General features: G+C 49.4%; 1 protein-coding gene across 6 annotated transcripts in view; it reads left to right on the top strand.

Moving 5' to 3' along the window:
• LOC144798498 (uncharacterized) overlaps positions 1-18,095 on the top strand; it is an 87,307-nt gene that overhangs the window by 24,002 nt on the left and 45,210 nt on the right. For 3 of the 6 annotated variants that reach the window (XM_078669415.1, XM_078669417.1, XM_078669416.1), the window contains exons 2-3: positions 6,549-6,675; positions 11,804-11,914. In XM_078669415.1, coding sequence (XP_078525541.1) covers positions 6,549-6,675; positions 11,804-11,914 — 238 coding nt within the window. Of the gene's footprint in view, positions 1-3,790; positions 4,731-6,548; positions 6,676-11,803; positions 11,915-18,095 lie in introns of those variants that run through there. The other 3 variants (XM_078669420.1, XM_078669419.1, XM_078669418.1) reach the window with 3 other exon arrangements.

Below are 18,095 nucleotides of genomic sequence, written 5' to 3'. Positions count from 1 at the left end.
CCCTTAGGTAAAAGTTTGCGCTTTAGAAATTTCAATAACATTCAATCAATCAATCACTGCATTTATAAAGCGCTCTACATACCCGTGAGGGTCTCAAGACGCTGGGGGAGAGGGGGCCGCTACTGGTCGAAGAGCCAGGTCTTGAGAAGTCTTCTGAAGGCCAGCAGGTCCTGGGTCTGTCGTAGGCTGGTAGGAAGAGCGTTCCAGGTCTTGGCGGCGAGGTAGGAGAAGGATCTGCCGCCAGCGGTGGTTTTCCAGATACGAGGAACTGAGGCGAGGGCAAGGCTGGCCGAGCGGAGGCTACGGGTGGGGGTGTGGAAGCTGAGTCGGTCGTTGAGGTATGTGGGTTCGGTGTTGTGTAGCACTTTGTGTGCGTGGATGAGGATTTTAAAGGTGATCCTCTTGTTGACGGGGAGCCAGTGCAGGCCTCTCAGGTGGGGTGTGATGTGGCTGCGTCGGGGGGTGTCGAGGATCAGTCGTGCAGAGGAGTTCTGGATTCATTGAAGTCGTTTCAGGAGCTTGGTAGATGTTCCTGAGTAGAGGGCGTTCCCGTAGTCGAGTCTGCTGGTGACGAGGGCCTGGGTGACGGTTTTGCTCGTCTCATGGGGGATCCATTTGAAGATCCTGCGGAGTATTCGGAGGATTTTGAAGCAAGACGCGGAGACAGCGTTGACTTGCTTGGTCATGGAGAGGGCGGAGTCGAGGATGACCCCCAGGTTGCGTGCGTGCTCGGTGGGTTCAGGGGCAGTGCCTAGCGACGTGGGCCACCAGGAGTCGTCCCAGGCTGAAGGGTTGGGTCCGAGGATGAGGACCTCCGTTTTGTCTGAATTCAGCTTCAGTCTGCTGACCTTCATCCAGTCGGCGACGGCCTTCATTCCTCTGTGGAGATTGGCGTTGGCGGTGTGGGGATCTTCGGTGAGGGAGATGATCAGCTGGGTGTCATCGGTGTAGGAGATGATGTTGAGGCTATGTTGTCGTGCGACGTGGGCGAGCGGTGCCATGTAGATATTGAACAGCCTGGGGCTGAGGGAGGATCCCTGAGGGATGCCGCAGATGATCTCAGTGGTTTTTGACCGGAAGGGTGGGAGGCGGACGCTCTGGGTTCTGCCGGCGAGGAAGGATGTGGTCCAGGCCAGGGCCTTCTCTTGAATTCGGGCGTCATGGAGGCGCGCTGATAGGGTGCGGTGGCAGACCGTGTCCAAGGCTGCTGATAGGTCCAGGAGGATGAGGGCGGCTGTTTCTCCCTTGTCCATCAGGATCCTGATGTCGTCGGTGGCGGCGATGAGGGCGGTCTCGGTGCTGTGGTTGCTGCGAAAACCGGATTGGGAAGGGTCCAGGATGTTGTTGTCTTCGAGGTAGCGGGTTAGCTGTTTGTTGACAATCTTCTCTGTCACTTTTGCCGGGAACGGAAGCAGGGAGATGGGCTGGAAGTTCTTGAGGTCCTTCGGGTCCGCCTTGGGTTTCTTCAGTAGGGCGTTGATCTCGGCGTGCTTCCAGCTTTCCGGGAAGGTTGCTGTTTCGAAGGAGATGTTGATTGCTTTCCGGAGGTGGGGCCCGATGGTTGTGCTGGCTTTGTTGAAAACGTGGTGAGGGCAGGGGTCGGAAGGGGATCCGGAATGGATGGAGCTCATGGTTTTGATGGTGTCTTCGTCACTGACGGTGGTCCAGGTGGTCAGGCGGCTGGTGCGGGTGGAGGTGGCGGGGGTGGTGGTCTCGGTGGTGGGTGCGGGGTGTCGGAGTTGAATCTGTCGTGGATGTCGGTGATCTTGCGATGAAAGAAGGTGGCCAGGGAGTTGCACAGGTGCTGTGATGGTGGAATGTCGTTGGTGTTGGAGCTGGGGTTGGAGAGTTCTTTTACGATGCTGAAGAGCTCTTTGGTGTTGTGTGCGTTGTTGTCTAGGCGGTCCTTGAAGGCGGTCCTCTTGGCGGTCCTGATGAGTTGATGGTGTCTGCGGGTGGGCTTCTTGTGGGCTGTGTGGTTGTTTGGTGTTTGGTCGTGGAGCCATTTCTTCTCCAGCTTCCGGCAGGTGCGCTTCGATGTCCGTAGTTCTTCGGTGAACCAGGCGGCTTTCTTGTTGGTGTGGTTGGTTGTTGAGATCTTGAGAGGGGCGAGGGTGTTGGCACAGTCGCTGATCCACTGTTTGAGGTCAGTCGCGGTGGTGTTGGGGTCGTGGGGTCGGCGGGCGGCCCCAGGGCAAGGATGGTTGTCAGTTGGTCCTTGGTGACCTTGCCCCAGCAGCGGCGTGATAGCTGTTGGGTGCGGTGGTGTGTGGCGGGTTTCCTGAAGGTGAAGTGGACGCATCTGTGGTCGGTCCAGTGGGGTTCGGTGATGTGGTTGAAGGAGACATGGGGGCTGGCAGAGAAGATGGGGTCCAGCGTGTGTCCGGCGGTGTGGGTGGGGGTCGTTACGAGCTGATTGAGTCCGAGGTTGTCAATGAGGGCGGTGGAGTTGGCGTCGTGGTTGTTCTCGAGGTGTAAATTCAGGTCCCCGAGGAGGATGTAGTTTGTGGATGCGAGGGCGTGGGTGCTGATGAGGTCGGTGATGGTGTCGTTGAACTGCGGTCGTGGTCCGGGTGGTCTTTAGACGAGTGTTCCTCTGAGGGTTGTGTTGGGGTCGGTGTGGATCTGGAAGTGCATGTGTTCTGCGGTGGTGAGGGTGTCGTCGGTGTTGGTCGAGACTCTGAGGGTGTCTTTGCGGACGATGGCGATTCCCCCTCCAACTCCGTTGGCGCGGTCTCTGCGGGAGATCTTGTAGCCCTGTGGGATGGCTATGGCGATGTCCTATGCTGAGGTGGCGTTCATTAACATTAACATTAACATTAACAAGAATATTTCTCCAGTAATGGGGTCTTGCTTTGGACCCTCGACTTCTTACAAATTTCCATTTAATCTCCCATATCTAGCTAAATTACTAGAGTCTGCTGCGTCTTCACAACTCTAGTCTTTGATTGGAAAAAACACCAACTGTCCCTTCCCGTTCCAGGTATCTTTCCGTCCAGAGAGAAGTATAGGACTGATTCGGCGGTGACAGGTTATGTTATGTTACAAAATTGTTTATATAGCGCCTATCACCGCCGGTCTCTAAGCGCTGACATTAGGGTCATAGCCCATACTGAGGTTGTGTGAGCCGTCATCCGGTGACACTATGAGACCAAAACCACTGGAGAGGAACAGGACGTGGAGTGATCATGGAACGGATCTCTACATTCCAGACCAACCGATCTCAGCAGGTGCGATTATATCTGTATAAATCTGATCTCGCAAATTTACATGGGGATCCTGCTTAGATCTGCCTCAAGTCTCCTTCTGAGGCTGTGGCAATAGTTTGCCCAAACTAATGACTAGATATGGCCGTACTGTGGTGACGGCACTGAAGACGCACAAATCTGTATCCGCATTGACTCCACCACGCCTAGGGCTACCTCCTCCTTGCAGTCTGGTGTCCAAGCACTGGAGTAATGCCAGTTGTCGGAAGCTGAATGGAAATAAGACAGAGGCTCTGATATGGAGAGGCTGCTATCTTTGGAGTCTTGACCAGATGCCATTGGTCCTGTGCAAAATTATCATGTTCTGTACACAGCTTAGGTGTTTTACTGAAAGACGCCCTATCATTATCCACACAGGTGGGACAGAGGAGAGTGTTATATCCTGTTCATCTCTTCCCTGCTGCTCAGCCTGTATGTGTGATGTCATTGGAATGTTACTGTGTGCATGGTTTGAATGTAAGGTCAGTTAGGTTGAGTGGGCTGAGCAGCTGAATGCTGCTCCCGGTGGGGCCTCCTTCCCTACTCCCTCCTATTTACTTAATTACCAGAATTTAACCAATAAACACCCTTTCAAGAATACCTACGACTTCTGGATCTTATTACCTTACAAAATACCTTTACTACATTGAAACAATGGCGACGAGGACAAGCGAGAAAGAACTACGTGTGCAGAAATTACTTTTGAAACATGGAATTGAAGAAATGGAAAATGAAAAATTTAAAAGAAGACAAACAACGCTTTTGATGCCCCACCGGTGTCACGTCACATCCGACAGCCTACAGGAAACATTTATAAAGAGGTATATTTCAAGCGTTGGACTTTGTCTAGCTTATTTGAATTTTATAATTACAGACTTATTTACAAGAGAGTCAAAATTTCAAGTTAGAACTGCTGTCAGATTAAAACAGTGGAAAAATTATACATCTTTCATGCTGCGATGTTCAGAGCCCAAGTTAAAATGACTATTTCTAATTCAAGGGCAAAGATCAAAAAAAAAAAAAAAAAAAAACTATATTAAATTAAAAGTTGGGAACCTTTCACCAATTTTGTGAAGCGGCAAAAACTACATATCGGGGGTTAACATCGAGCCCCAGTGTACCGATTACTTACTTAGTGAAAATTTTGACCCTGACTGTAATTTGTTCACCGTATTTCCAACGGTCGTTTTCATCGGCTGGGGAGCTGTTTCTATGCCGTCTGGATGCTAAATGATGACGCAACAGAATGCCACCACAGTATTGGTGATTCTGTAGAACACGCCGTCATCTATAACGTGCATCTGCGTCTTGAAGGGTCAAACTCACGCAGGGTCTGTGTGCGCGTGCGTACATCATTGGAAAAGCTGTCATAACAAGTTCGAAGAGCATCGAGGTTACGAAGAACTGACTGCCTGAATTCTTTTGTTGTTCTACTGTCTCCACAATAACATTGGGCGCATTTTCGGGCTGTTTTTCATGAGAAAGGTAATGTTATTGAACAATTTAACTGAGATTAATTTCGAAACTACCACAAGTTTCTAACCGGAGTTGTTTTCCTCCTACATTGCGCACAGCATACAATAATTCTATTCAAAATGCGCCACCTAGTGTCTATTTTCATTATGGCACAAATACAGGAAAATATCATCCACTCGAGTTAGACACTTTGGATTCGATTTTGTGAATGTCATTTACCTGCCTTACTAAAGAAGTGGAGCTGTTCAACATGACAACGGTGACTACTTTTATTATTTTAGTTTCTTATTTTCCATCAGTCACTATTTATATATAAATTGATGCACATGATTTGTTTTAAGTGATTTATAGAACTGTAATGTACTGAAGTTAAAGTATTGGTTTATAAATGTTCTGAGTGATTTACTTATTTACTTATACTACTTGGAACTGATATGTGATAAAATAGATAAATTATTTTAATTTTACTGTTTTCTTTAAAAGTTGATTTTAAAAGTCAGGTTCACTATGCTAAGTTCTGACAAAGTTTGGATTTATTAATATTAATGAACCACATTAGTGCTCAATTAATTTGAGGTGTTCATTAAGTGTTGAGATTTATTATACTGATTTTGATGAACCACTAATTTAATAGTGCTCTATTTTAGATAGAGGAGTTAACCTGGAACATATTTTTAGGGAATAATATGATCAGGATGCAACAGAGAGATCATGCAGTTTTCAGGTAAATCCTATCTCTTCTGCATCTGCCAGCCAGGTCCATGCGACCACATCAGCTCCATTCTATGGTCCCTGCCAGTCCGCTCCCAAATAATGTTCAAAGACTTGACTATTGTCCATCAGCCCCCATGAGCACAGTCCAGACTTTACCTCAGTTGTTTCCAGATGCTGATGGCTTGGCCCTGTACCTCTGTTGTTTCCAGATGCTGATGGCTTGGCCCTGTACCTCTGTTGTTTCCAGATGCTGATGGCTTTGCCCTGCACCTCTTTTGTTTCCAGATGCTGATGGCTTTGCCCTGTACCTCTGTTGTTTCCAGATGCTGATGGCTCTGCCCTGTACCTCTGTTGTTTCCTCATGCTGTTGGCTTTGCCCTGCACCTCTTTTGTTTCCAGATGCTGATGGCTTTGCCCTGTACCTCAGTTGTTTCCAGATGCTGATGGCTTTGCCCCGTACCTCTGTTGTTTCCAGATGCTGCTGGCTTTGCCCTGTACCTCTGTTGTTTCCAGATGCTGATGGCTTGGCCCTGTACCTCAGTTGTTTCCAGATGCTGATGGCTCGGCCCTGTACCTCTGTTGTTTCCAGATGCTGATGGCTTGGCCCTGTACCTCTGTTGTTTCCAGATGCTGATGGCCTGGCCCTGTACCTCTGTTGTTTCCAGATGCTGATGGCCTTGCCCTGTACCTCAGTTGTTTCCAGATGCTGATGGCTTTGCCCTGTACCTCTGTTGTTTCCAGATGCTGTTGGCTTTGCCCTGTACCTCTGTTGTTTCCAGATGCTGTTGGCTTTGCCCTGTATCTCTGTTGTTTCCAGATGCTGATGACTTTGCCCTGTACTTCTGTTGTTTCCAGATGCTGATGACTTTGCCCTGTATCTCTGTTGTTTCCAGATGCTGATGACTTTGCCCTGTACCTCTGTTGTTTCCAGATGCTGTTGGCTTTGCCCTGTACTTCTGTTGTTTGCTAAACTGGATGTTATTAGTGAAATAGCAACTGAAGAGAGTGGGATCAGAGAAAGATGGCAGTGATGTGAAAGTTGATGTGATCTTCATAAGTTCTTTTCCACCGCGCAGTTCTGGTTACTAAGAGGCTGATCATGTTCTTTACAAGTTGCAGGTTCTTTTCCACGACGCCTCCGCCTATTTCTCCGAAGAGGAGTGGCGGCTGCTACAGGGCTGGCAGAAGGACCTTTACAGGAACGTGATGAAGGAAATCCACCAGGCTCTGATCTCACTGGGTAAGATTACATTGTCTTCCAGTGAATGTGTGTTTGATCATCGTAGATGTTTGTGGGCTGTTACTTTAGTATACTTGGCATGTGTTCTGACATGCCTTCTTCCCCAAATAAGGGAGCGTTGCATCTAGAAAGCGTTCTACCAGCCAACTCTCCATGGGGCGCTGCTGCTGTCCGCGCCCTTCATCCTTGTGTGCCGCCTCGGTCTGAGGCTGGGCAGCGAGGCGGATTCCGATGGAGAATCATGAGGCAGACACTTAAGTGGGAACTATAGGAGTGATGGAATTAACAGTACCTGAAAGTTCTCGGTGACACCAGTAACCTCTTCTTTAGCTGAGGTAGAGATTTCCTGAGTTTTTGATATTGTTTGTCCTTCCTGAAGAGCTGCGTTGTCTTTCTGAGTCGAAATTGCGTCTAAGTCTGAGGTGTTCTGTTGAAGATAATTAAAAATAGAGCCAAGTGATTGGGACTCTTAACGCAGTAGATACGTCCAAGGTTTATACTTGTGTTGGCCTTCCATAGTTATGTTTCAATAAATTCCTTCATTCTGTTATGATTTACTCCGATGGCGGGCAGTGATCAAGACTTCCAAGCTTGCCGTCACCTCTGCACAATCAAAAACGAAAACTGGTGCGGCCGACACATGACTTTCGGTCATTTTTCCATACTTCCTCCCAGAAGTTCTCACAACGTTACTCAGATCTGTTTGTGATATTGGCTCCTGTTGATCCGCAAGTTCTCAAGAGCTGGTACCACCAATAACTCCTCGCGCAGGAAAACCTCTTCCGGGTCCTTTCATTGCAACAAAGTACACAGAGCCTGAGAGCTGGACCGCCAACAACAAAGTTCTGATTGTGATGTGTTGTGATACATTCACTTTGATATTTAATTTGGGCATGACTGCTCCTTTCACGTTTTAAAAATTACACAGGCGTGTCAGCGGCCAAACCATGCGTGTTGTGCTATGTATTGCATTTACTGCCATGTGTACTGGACTCCGCTTCAATAAAAGTAGCAGTTAGCGTTTTGGAAGAACATGGCACTGCTTGCTGTGAGCATTACCATTATTTTAAACAACAGTGGCGCCCGGAGAAGGGAGATATGAAAGCAATTAATAAATATAGACTTAATCGTTGCTATATTAAGTGGACATGTCCAGCCGGACAGAGGTCTAATATTGACTTGTTAGGCAATGAAGATAATAGTACATAACAATACATAAAGTGGGGCACAAGCCTATGCCCTACTTAGCCAATAGAGTACACAACAGGGGGGAAAAGACAACAGGGGGCTCAGGCAAAGCTTTTTGGTTTCTTACACATAGGGAATAAACACTGTCATAAGAACAAATCGCAAAGTACACCTTTACAGCAAAGTGAACAAAAGTTTTTCGTGCTGTCTATGCGAGACCTAAAAACAAGACTACTCCAGCCCCCGTCCCCTAGAAGGTCACTCCAGAAATGCTACAAACATTAGTGATCCCGGAGAGGAGGACATTTTAAGCCTCAAAGAGCCACAAAGCTCTACAATGCTGGGAACGTCGAGGACCAGGGAGGGAAATCTATGTGTGATGCAAGCACTTCAAACTGGGCAATCTATATAGAGGGGCACACCCCCAAAGTTTGTCATAGTAGCGGGGGAGCATGATGTATGTGAAAAACCAGCAGGGCAGCTGGGCGCCCCCTTAGTGTGCTCTACAAAACCCTGAAGCATCACATCCCAGTATGTCGCTGGGGGTGTTCTTGCAGGCCTTGCCTTTCCGCTCTGCAGAGGTCATGCTCTCCACGTGTGCCATCCAATGACCTTTGCCCTCCACCTGTGCCACTCAATGACCTCTGCCCACCCAATGACCTCTTCCCTCTATGTGTGCCCACCCAATGACCTCTGTCCTCCATGTGTGCCCACTCAATGACCTCTGCCCTCCACTTGTGCCACCCAATGACCTCTGCCCTCGACCTCTGCCCACCCAATGACGTCTGCCCTCCACGTGTGCCCACCCAATGACCTCTGCCCTCCACCTGTGCCCACCCAATGACCTGTGCCCCGTGACCTCTGCCCTCCACCTGTGCCCACCCAATGACCTGTGCCCCCCTGTGACCTCTGCCCTCCACCTGTGCCCACCCAATGATCTCTGCCCTCCACCTGTGCCCACTTAATGATCTCTGCCCTCCACCTGTGCCCACTTAATGACCTGTGCCCACCCAATGTACTCTGCCCTCCACTTGTGCCACTCGATGACCTCTGCCCTCCATCTCTGCCCACCCAATGACCTCTGCCCTCCACGTGTGCCCACCCAAAGACCTCTCCCCTCCACCTGTGCCCTTTTCAATGACCTCTGCCCTCCATGTGTGCCCACTCAATGACCTCTGCCCTACACTTGTGCCACCCAATGACCTCTGCCCTTAACCTCTGCCCACCCAATGACCTCTGCCCTCCACGTGTGCCCACCTAATGACCTCTGCCCTCCACTGGGCGATCGAGGCGGGTGTGATTTCTGTTTCATTGCCACTGCTGCTTTATCCAAGAGCAAAGGATGAATCTATGAATCTCGTTGTGACTTTTCTTATCATTGAGAGGGGGATACAAGCCCAGGAGGCTGTGTGGGTAAGTGGAAACTTTAGCGTGGTCCGTTGCCATAGTAATGTCGGATAGCTCTGCTGTCCAAAACCATTGCAGTGCTCTACAAAACCCAAAATATGTGACACATTTTGGACGGCACGTCGGGCACTGGGGGGCCATATGAAGCAGTGGGATGTGTAAGTTGTAAATCCCAGGGGGGTCTGATGTGCCCTCTTCAGGACACAGAATTTGATAGATCAGAAAAGGGCATTTCTAGGGTCCTTATATGCTTATTCTAGGGCCTTGAGCCAGTCAGAGCCATTGGACGCCTGCCCCAGTCTTCACACTTACGTCTGCGCTGTGCAGAAGCCCCTAAGGGGTCCCTGGAAGACACCCTATAACCATATGTCCAGGCACCTGACGCGTCCTTGCGTCGTCCTATCTCTGCTTCAATTGGTGAGTGCGTGGGACTCCCTGTCTCAGGCAGACCCGGACGGTACATGGCAGGAGCGACTGGTGTCTGCGCCAACCACACCAGGGATCAGAAGGCCGTGCACGTATCCCTCCCACAGTCCTGTGTTTCAGTGGTAATGTCAGCTAGCCAACACTACCCACTGGAGCTGTGCCCCAAGGGAGTCTTGAGTAAAGTCCAGTGTGCCCATTCCACCCCCCTCTGGAGCCTACACGTTATTAGTGCCACACTTTTCCTGTTCTTACCTCCAAATCAGGCCCCCCAGTAGGTAGTGCACTTCACGAAACATTCAAAGGAGTACGCTTATCAGGGGGAGAGGGGGAGCGAAGAATTATAGAAGGTGGGGTAGCATAACCATTCTAGACAGGGAATGCGGCCCATCATGGACAATGGGAGGGTCACTCAGAGGTCTGGTAGCGCCTCAATTGCCTGGCCATATCCAGGTTTCCTATGGGAACGTCCACTAGATTGTGATCAATTTGGACACCTTGGTAGTGGAAAGTCCTGGAGATTTTTCCAGTTTGCAGCAGAAAATCTCACTCTGGAAGAGTACCTCGAAAGGGGAAGACCAGGGATTTATTGTAATTTACTTTGAGCCCGGACACCCTGTCAAACTCTCGAAGTACAGACGTCAGAGGGGCTAAATTACTGTGAACGTCCCGGTGTAGAGGATCATGTAATCCGCATATAAAGAAATAACATGAGTCCGGCTGCCTGCTGGAATCCCTGAATCCCTGCCCTGCGCTAGGAGGGTGGTGGCAAGTGGCTCAAGGGCCAAGGCAACCAACAAAGGGGATAGGGCACAACCTTGTCGAGTGCCCCTAGGAGCAGGATTTGAATCGGAGATATGTTTCGCAGCCATGACGCTTGCCGTAGGGCTTTTGTAGAGGAGCCAAATCCAGTACAGCAACTGCGGCTGAAACCGAACCACCGGAGGGCCCAGAACATATAGTTCCAGTTTAGGTAATCGAAGGCATGTACCAGGTCTAGTGATAAACATGCTAATCTGGGCCAAGTCTGGGATGCCTCCTCCATGATCCTGTAAAGGTGCCTAATATTCTGGGAGGTAGTCCGGTGTGGGATAAACCCGTTCAACTCTGAATGCGCAATGTCTGGCAAGAGCGGCAACGTGTGTTCTGCAGTGACCTTGCAATGATCATAATCTCTGTTCCCACCACCTCACCCAGGGTTCGAGCGATCCCCAGGCAAAAGGAGGTTACTTTTGATAAACCAATACGTCATTGTGGTGGGGGACCTTGGGGTCATTACATCTCGTGCATGTAGGATTTGGAGGTAAACCCATCTTCCATAATCATCTAGGATGGTAGTTACACACCAATCAAAGACGAGAAGAGATTGCTAGCATTCGGGCTGATATTATTGCGTCTGCCATTTCATTGTCCTGTAACGCGCCTACATTCACCTCCCATTTGTGGTCCAAAACCAGCAATCCAAGAGATTAGCAACGAGCAATACATTTGTGAAATTTCTTTAGCACCTAATTCCTCCATGAGAAATTTCTGAGAATTTACTTTTTGTGCAGCTTTTGGGTTGCAAAACTTCAGCTGTAAGATTTAGAATTCTGTGATAAGTGAAAAATCTACTGATTTCTGGGGGTAACTAAACAAGGAGACGTCCCACCACAAGGATATCCTACGATGGAGGAAGTTAGCCGGTAGATTCTACTCCATAGTTAGGGTTCCCACAGAAACTGAGGCAACCTCTGTGTCCGCCCTAAAGTTCCTCCTGTTTGCTCGACCTGGGTGTTGATGTCATTGCTGCTAAACAATACAGCGGGGAAGATTGTACTAGTTATAGAACGCCACGGGTGGTGAGGCACCTATTAACAATAATTTCCACTCTATAGAAAGCTGGAACAACCAAAGGCGTGGCTCTGGGGAGGTAACACATCTCAAGTAAGTAACTTCTTTCTGTGCTTTGTGAGGTGAATTTGTTGAAAGAGCTTCAAAGCATTGCACGGTGTGTTTGGGTGTGTGTGGATGTTTGGCCAAGTTCAGTTCTGCTATCCCACATCTTACCGCACAGTAAGAAGGACTGGATGAGCAGTAGATGAAAGATTGTTTCTATTTCTTGATACAGGTCCCCTTATTGCTGCCACTGTCTTCACTTTAAGAACGAAAGACAAGTACGAGCCGCAGCCCTTGGAAGAGGAGCCTCCCGTGAGAAGAAACGAGAGGAACCATTGGCTAAGTGAGTAGTAAACACTGGAGATGTGAACTGACTGTGAGGCTTTGGCCTTATTTGTGTAAGGATATCACACATCCACTCACAGACCATAAACATCCACTCAGACAATACACATCAATCAATCAATCAGAACATTTGTAAAGTGCCTTGTGTGCATGGGTGAGGAGCTTGAAGGTTATCCTCTTGTTGATGGGCAGCCAGTGCAGGTCTCTCAGGTGGGGTGTGATATGGCTGCGGCGAGGGATGTCGAGGATCAGGCGTGCGGAGGCGTTTTGAATACGTTGTAGTCATTTCAGGAGTTTGGCCGGGGCTCCGGTGTAGAGGGCGTTTCCGTAGTCTAACCTGCTGCTGACGAGGGCCTGGGTGACCGTTCTTTTTGTTTCGGTGGGGATTGACCTGTAGATCTTGCGGAGCATGCGGAGGGTGTTGAAGCAGGAGGGTGAGACAGCGTTGACCTGCTTAGTCATGGAGAGAGTGGCGTCGAGGATGACCCCCAGGTTGCGTGCATGGTCTGTGGGTGTTGGTGCTGTTCCCAGTGCGGTCGGCCACCAGGAGTCGTCCCAGGCCAGGGGGTGGAACCGAGGATGTGGACGTCCGTTTTGTCCGAGTTTAGCTTCAGGCGGCTGTTCTTCATCCACGCGGCAACGGCTTTCATTCCTTCGTGGAGGTTGGTTTTGGCGGTGTGAGGGTCTCTGGTGAGGGAGAGGATAAGCTGGGTGTCGTCGGAGTAGGAGATGATGTTGAGATCGTGCAGTTGGGTGACATGGGCGAGCGGTGCCATGTAGATGTTCAACAATGTCGGGCTGAGGGACGAGCCTTGGTGTACGCCGCAGATGATCTTGGTGGCTTCGGAGCTGAAAGGCACTCTGGGTTCTGCCGGAGAAGAAGGAGGTGGTCCAGTCCAGAGCCTTGTCCCGGATTCCAGTGTCGTGGAGGCATGTGCATAGGGTACAGTGGTAAACGGTGTCGAAGGCGGCTTATAGGTCCAGGATGATGAGGGCCGCGGTCTCGCCATTGTCCAGCAGGGCCCTGATGTCGTCGGTGGCAGCGATGAGGGCAGTTTCGGTGCTGTGGTTGCCTCGGAACCCTGACTGGGATGGGTCCAAGATGCTGTTCTCCTCGAGGTAGCGGGTCAGTTGTTTGTTGACGGTCTTCTCGATGAACTTTGCCGGGAATGGGAGCAGGGAGATGGGTCGGAAGTTCTTGAGGTCTTTAGGGTCGGCCTTGGGTTTCTTCAGTATGGCGTTGATCTTGGCGTGCTTCCAACTCTCTGGGAAGGTAGCCGTCTCAAAGGAGATGTTGATGGCTTTCCGGAGATGGGGTGCGATGGTGGTGCTAGCTTTGTTGAAGATGTGGTGTGGGCAAGGGTCTGACGGAGAGCTGGAGTGGATGGTGTTCATGATTTTGATGGTGTCACCGCCGTTTATGTTGGTCCAGGAGAGCAGGGGGTCGGTGCTGATGGTGGATGTGGGGACGGAGGTCTCAGTGGTTGTCAGGGTTATCGAAACAATGAAACTGTTGTGGATGTCTGCGATCTTGCGGTGGAAGAAGGTAGTAAGGGAGTCGCACAGGACTTGCAAAGGTGGGATGTCGTTGGTGTTGGAGCTGGGGTTGGAGAGTTCCTTCACGATGTTGAAGAGCTCTTTGCTGTTGTGTGCATTGTTGTCTTTGAAGGAGGTCCTTATGGCGGATCGGATGAGCTGATGATGTCTGCAGGTGGTGTTCTTGTGGGCTGTGTAGCTGTCCGGTGTCTGTTCGCGGTGCCATTTCTTCTCTAGTTTTCGGCAGGCTTGCTTGGAGGCCTTAAGGTCCTCGGTGAACCAGCTGGCTTTCATGCTGGTCTGTCTGTTGGAGGGTTTCTTGATCGGGGTGCGAGTGTTGGAGCAGTCTTCGATCCACTGTCTGAGGTTGCGGGCGGCTGTGTCGGGATCGGTGGAGTCGGCGGGTGGGCTCTGGGCGACGGTGGTGGTAAGCTGGTCTTCGGTGACTATGGTCCAGCAGCGGCGGGGGATCTGTTGGGTGCGGTGGGTTTCCGGAAGGTGAAGTGGATGCAGCGATGGTCGGTCCAATGGAGTACGGTCGCGTGGCTGAAGGCGACGTGGGAGCTGCGGAGAAAATGGATTCAAGCGTGTGACCGGCTGAGTGGGTGGGTGTTGTGACAAGCTGTCTGAGTCCGAGGTTGGCGAGGTTGTCAATCAAGGTGGTGGAGTTAGTGTCGTTGTTCTCGAGGTGGAGTACAGGTCCCCGAGGAGGATACAGTCTGTCGAGGTGAGGGCGTGTCTACTGATGAAGTCGGCGATGGAGTCGCTGAACTTTGGTCAGGGTCCGGGGGGTCTGTAGATGAGGGTTCCTCTGAGGGTGGTGTTGGGATTATTGTGGATCTGGAAGTGCAGGTGTTCGCAGTGCTGACTGTGTCGCCGGTGCTGGTCGAGATTCTGAGAGTGTTCCTGTGGACGATGGCGATTCCTCCACCTGTTCTATTGGTGCGATCCCTGCGGGTGATCTTATAGCTGTCGGGGATGTCTATGGCGATGCTGGGTGCTGAGGAGGGGTTTATCCAGGTCTCCGTCAGGAAGGCAACGTCTGGGGAGGTGGAGTCCAGTAGGTCCCAGAGTTCAACAGCATATTTGCGGGCGGAGCGGGTGTTGAGGAGAAAGCATTTGAGGTGGTTGAGATCTTTCACGGTGGGTGGAGTTGTGGATTGCTTGCTGATGAAGCTGCAATTCCGGCAGGTGAAGGGTCCTTGCGTGTGCTTTGGGGTGGCCCGGAAGCAGATGTGTGGTCGTCTGGTATTGTGTGCGAGGAGGGTGCTGGCATCGTAGCGGACACAGGCGTCGTGGCGTTCGGGGGGGCCAGGAGTTCTGGTCCTGGGCGCGGTCCAGGTACGGAGGGACGCAGACGGGTTTGCCTTATAAGGGGAGGTGGAAGGGAGGAGCAGCTGGGAGGCGGCAGCGGGGCGGTGAATGAGCGAGAGGGGCGCAGGGGTGCAGCAGCAGAAAAACGGGTTACAGAAGGCAAAAGAGGGAAGAAAAAGCAACAAAACAGAAGTGGCAAAGAGGCAAAAATACAATTAGCAGGCAGCAATTAACAGAGGCAACAATAAACAGGTGCAGGCTGAAAATTGGCAGAGCCGAGGGGAGCGGCGAACTTACGGAAAAGGCATCAGTGGGGCATGGACACACGGGTGTTGCTGTGCGGCACGGGGAGCGGCCTACATTACTGAACGACCTCCCGCGTGACCTAAATTACTTTAATGCTTGCTACTGAATAGCATAGAAGCGGGTCATTAACTCATGATTTCTCCACACATAAATTTGATTTTTACAAAAATATTTTTATTTTACCTTTTATTTCATTATTTGCTTATAAAAAAGAATATCACATAACAATTCTAGTTCACATTTTCATAGCTTCTTTCAACAGCACAGCATCCAAGGGTCATTAGTTTTACCCTAAACACGAATGAATGTCCATCTGTGTTTGAGATGTTGAACTGGGGAGGATGAATGTGTGTGGTGTGAGTCAGTGATACGAGTGTGGAGTATGGGAAAGAGGTATGAATGTGGGGTGAGTATTTATTGGTATATGCTTTCTAAGAGGAAAAAACGTATTTTTAAAAACATTTTTTACTGAGTCTCTATTACAAATGGTTTCTCTTTACACAGATTAAGATGATGAATATTTAAGAAATGTACTATTGGAATTGGTTATACATGGAAACAATATTGTTGAAAGAAATTATGACGATGTGAACTAGAATTGTTATGTGATAGCGTTTTTTATTAGCAAACAATGAAATAAAAGGTCAAATAAAAATATTTTTGTAAAAATCAAATTTACATGTGGAGATATCATGAGTTAATGACCCGCTTCTATGCTATCAAGTAGCAGGCATTAAAGAAATTTAGGTCACGTGGGAGGTCGTTCAGTAATATTGTTTTTTCCTTCTTACTCTCAGACCATATGAATTTAGCTCTTTAGGGGGGCGCTTTCCTTAATTAGAATGGGGAGTGGCCTAACCTGCAAGCAGGGTCAAGGGTCGCAGACATCCCCTCACAGACATGCACATCCACTCTCAAACCATAAACATCCACTCACAGACACTACACATCCACTCACAGACCATACACATCCACTCACAGACCATGCACATCCACTCACAGACACTACACATCCACTCACAGACACTACACATCCACTCAGACCATACACATCCACTCAGACCATACACATCCACTCACAGATCATACACATCCACTCACAGACACTACACATCCACTCAGACCATACACATCCACTCAGACCATACACATCCACTCACAGACACTACACATCCACTCCCAGACCATACACATCCACTCACAGACCATACACATCCACTCACAGACCATACACATCCACTCACAGACCATACCCATTCACTCACAGACCATACCCATTCACTCACAGACCATACCCATTCACTCACAGACCATCCACATCCACTCACAGACCATACACATCCACTCACAGACCATACACATCCACTCACAGACCATACACATCCACTCACAGACCATACACATCCGCTCACAGACCATACACATCCACTCACAGACCATACACATCCACTCACAGACCATACACATCCACTCACAGACCATACACATCCACTCACAGACCATACACATCCACTCACAGACCATACACATCCACACACATCCACTCACAGACCATACACATCCACTCACAGACCATACACATTCACTCACAGACACTACACATTCACTCAGACACTACACATCCACTCACAGACCATACACATCCACTCACAGACCATACACATCCACTTACAGACCACACACATCCACTCACAGACACTACACATCCACTTACAGACACTACACATCCACTCACAGACCATACACATCCACTCACAGACAATACACATCCACTCACAGACCATACACATCCACACACATCCACTCACAGACCATACACATCCACTCACAGACCATACACATTCACTCACAGACACTACACATCCACTCACAGACCATACACATCCACTCACAGACCATACACATCCACTTACAGACCACACACATCCACTCACAGACACTACACATCCACTTACAGACACTACACATCCACTCACAGACCATACCCATTCACTCACAGACCATACCCATTCACTCACAGACCATACCCATTCACTCACAGACCATACACATCCACTCACAGACCATACACATCCACTCACAGACCATACACATCCACTCACAGACCATACACATCCACTCACAGACCATACACATCCACTCACAGACCATACACATCCACTCACACACAATACACATCCACTTACAGACACTACACATCCACTCACAGACCATACACATCCACTCACAGACCATACACATCCACTCACAGACCATACACATCCACTCACAGACCATACACATCCACTCACAGACAATACACATCCACTTACAGACACTACACATCCACTCACAGACCACACACATCCACTCACAGACAATACACATCCACTCACAGACAATACACATCCACTCACAGACCATACACATCCACTCACCAACAATACACATCCACTCACAGACCATACACATCCACTCACAGACCATACACATCCACTCACAGACCATACACATCCACACACATCCACTCACAGACAATACACATCCACTTACAGACACTACACATCCACTCACAGACCATACACATCCACTCACAGACCATACACATCCACTCACAGACCATACACATCCACTCACAGACCATACACATCCACTCACAGACAATACACATCCACTTACAGACACTACACATCCACTCACAGACCACACACATCCACTCACAGACCATACACATCCACTCACAGACCATACACATCCACTCACAGACAATACACATCCACTTACAGACACTACACATCCACTCACAGACCATACACATCCACTCACAGACCATACACATCCACTCACAGACCATACACATCCACTCACAGACCATACACATCCACTCACAGACAATACACATCCACTTACAGACACTACACATCCACTCACAGACCACACACATCCACTCACAGACAATACACATCCACTCACAGACAATACACATCCACTCACAGACCATACACATCCACTCACCAACAATACACATCCACTCACAGACCATA

Source organism: Lissotriton helveticus, chromosome 12 (genome assembly GCF_964261635.1).
Source record: "Lissotriton helveticus chromosome 12, aLisHel1.1, whole genome shotgun sequence".
In the NCBI taxonomy this organism is placed as follows: Eukaryota; Metazoa; Chordata; class Amphibia; order Caudata; family Salamandridae; genus Lissotriton; species Lissotriton helveticus.
This window is presented reverse-complemented; position numbering and strand designations above follow the sequence as displayed.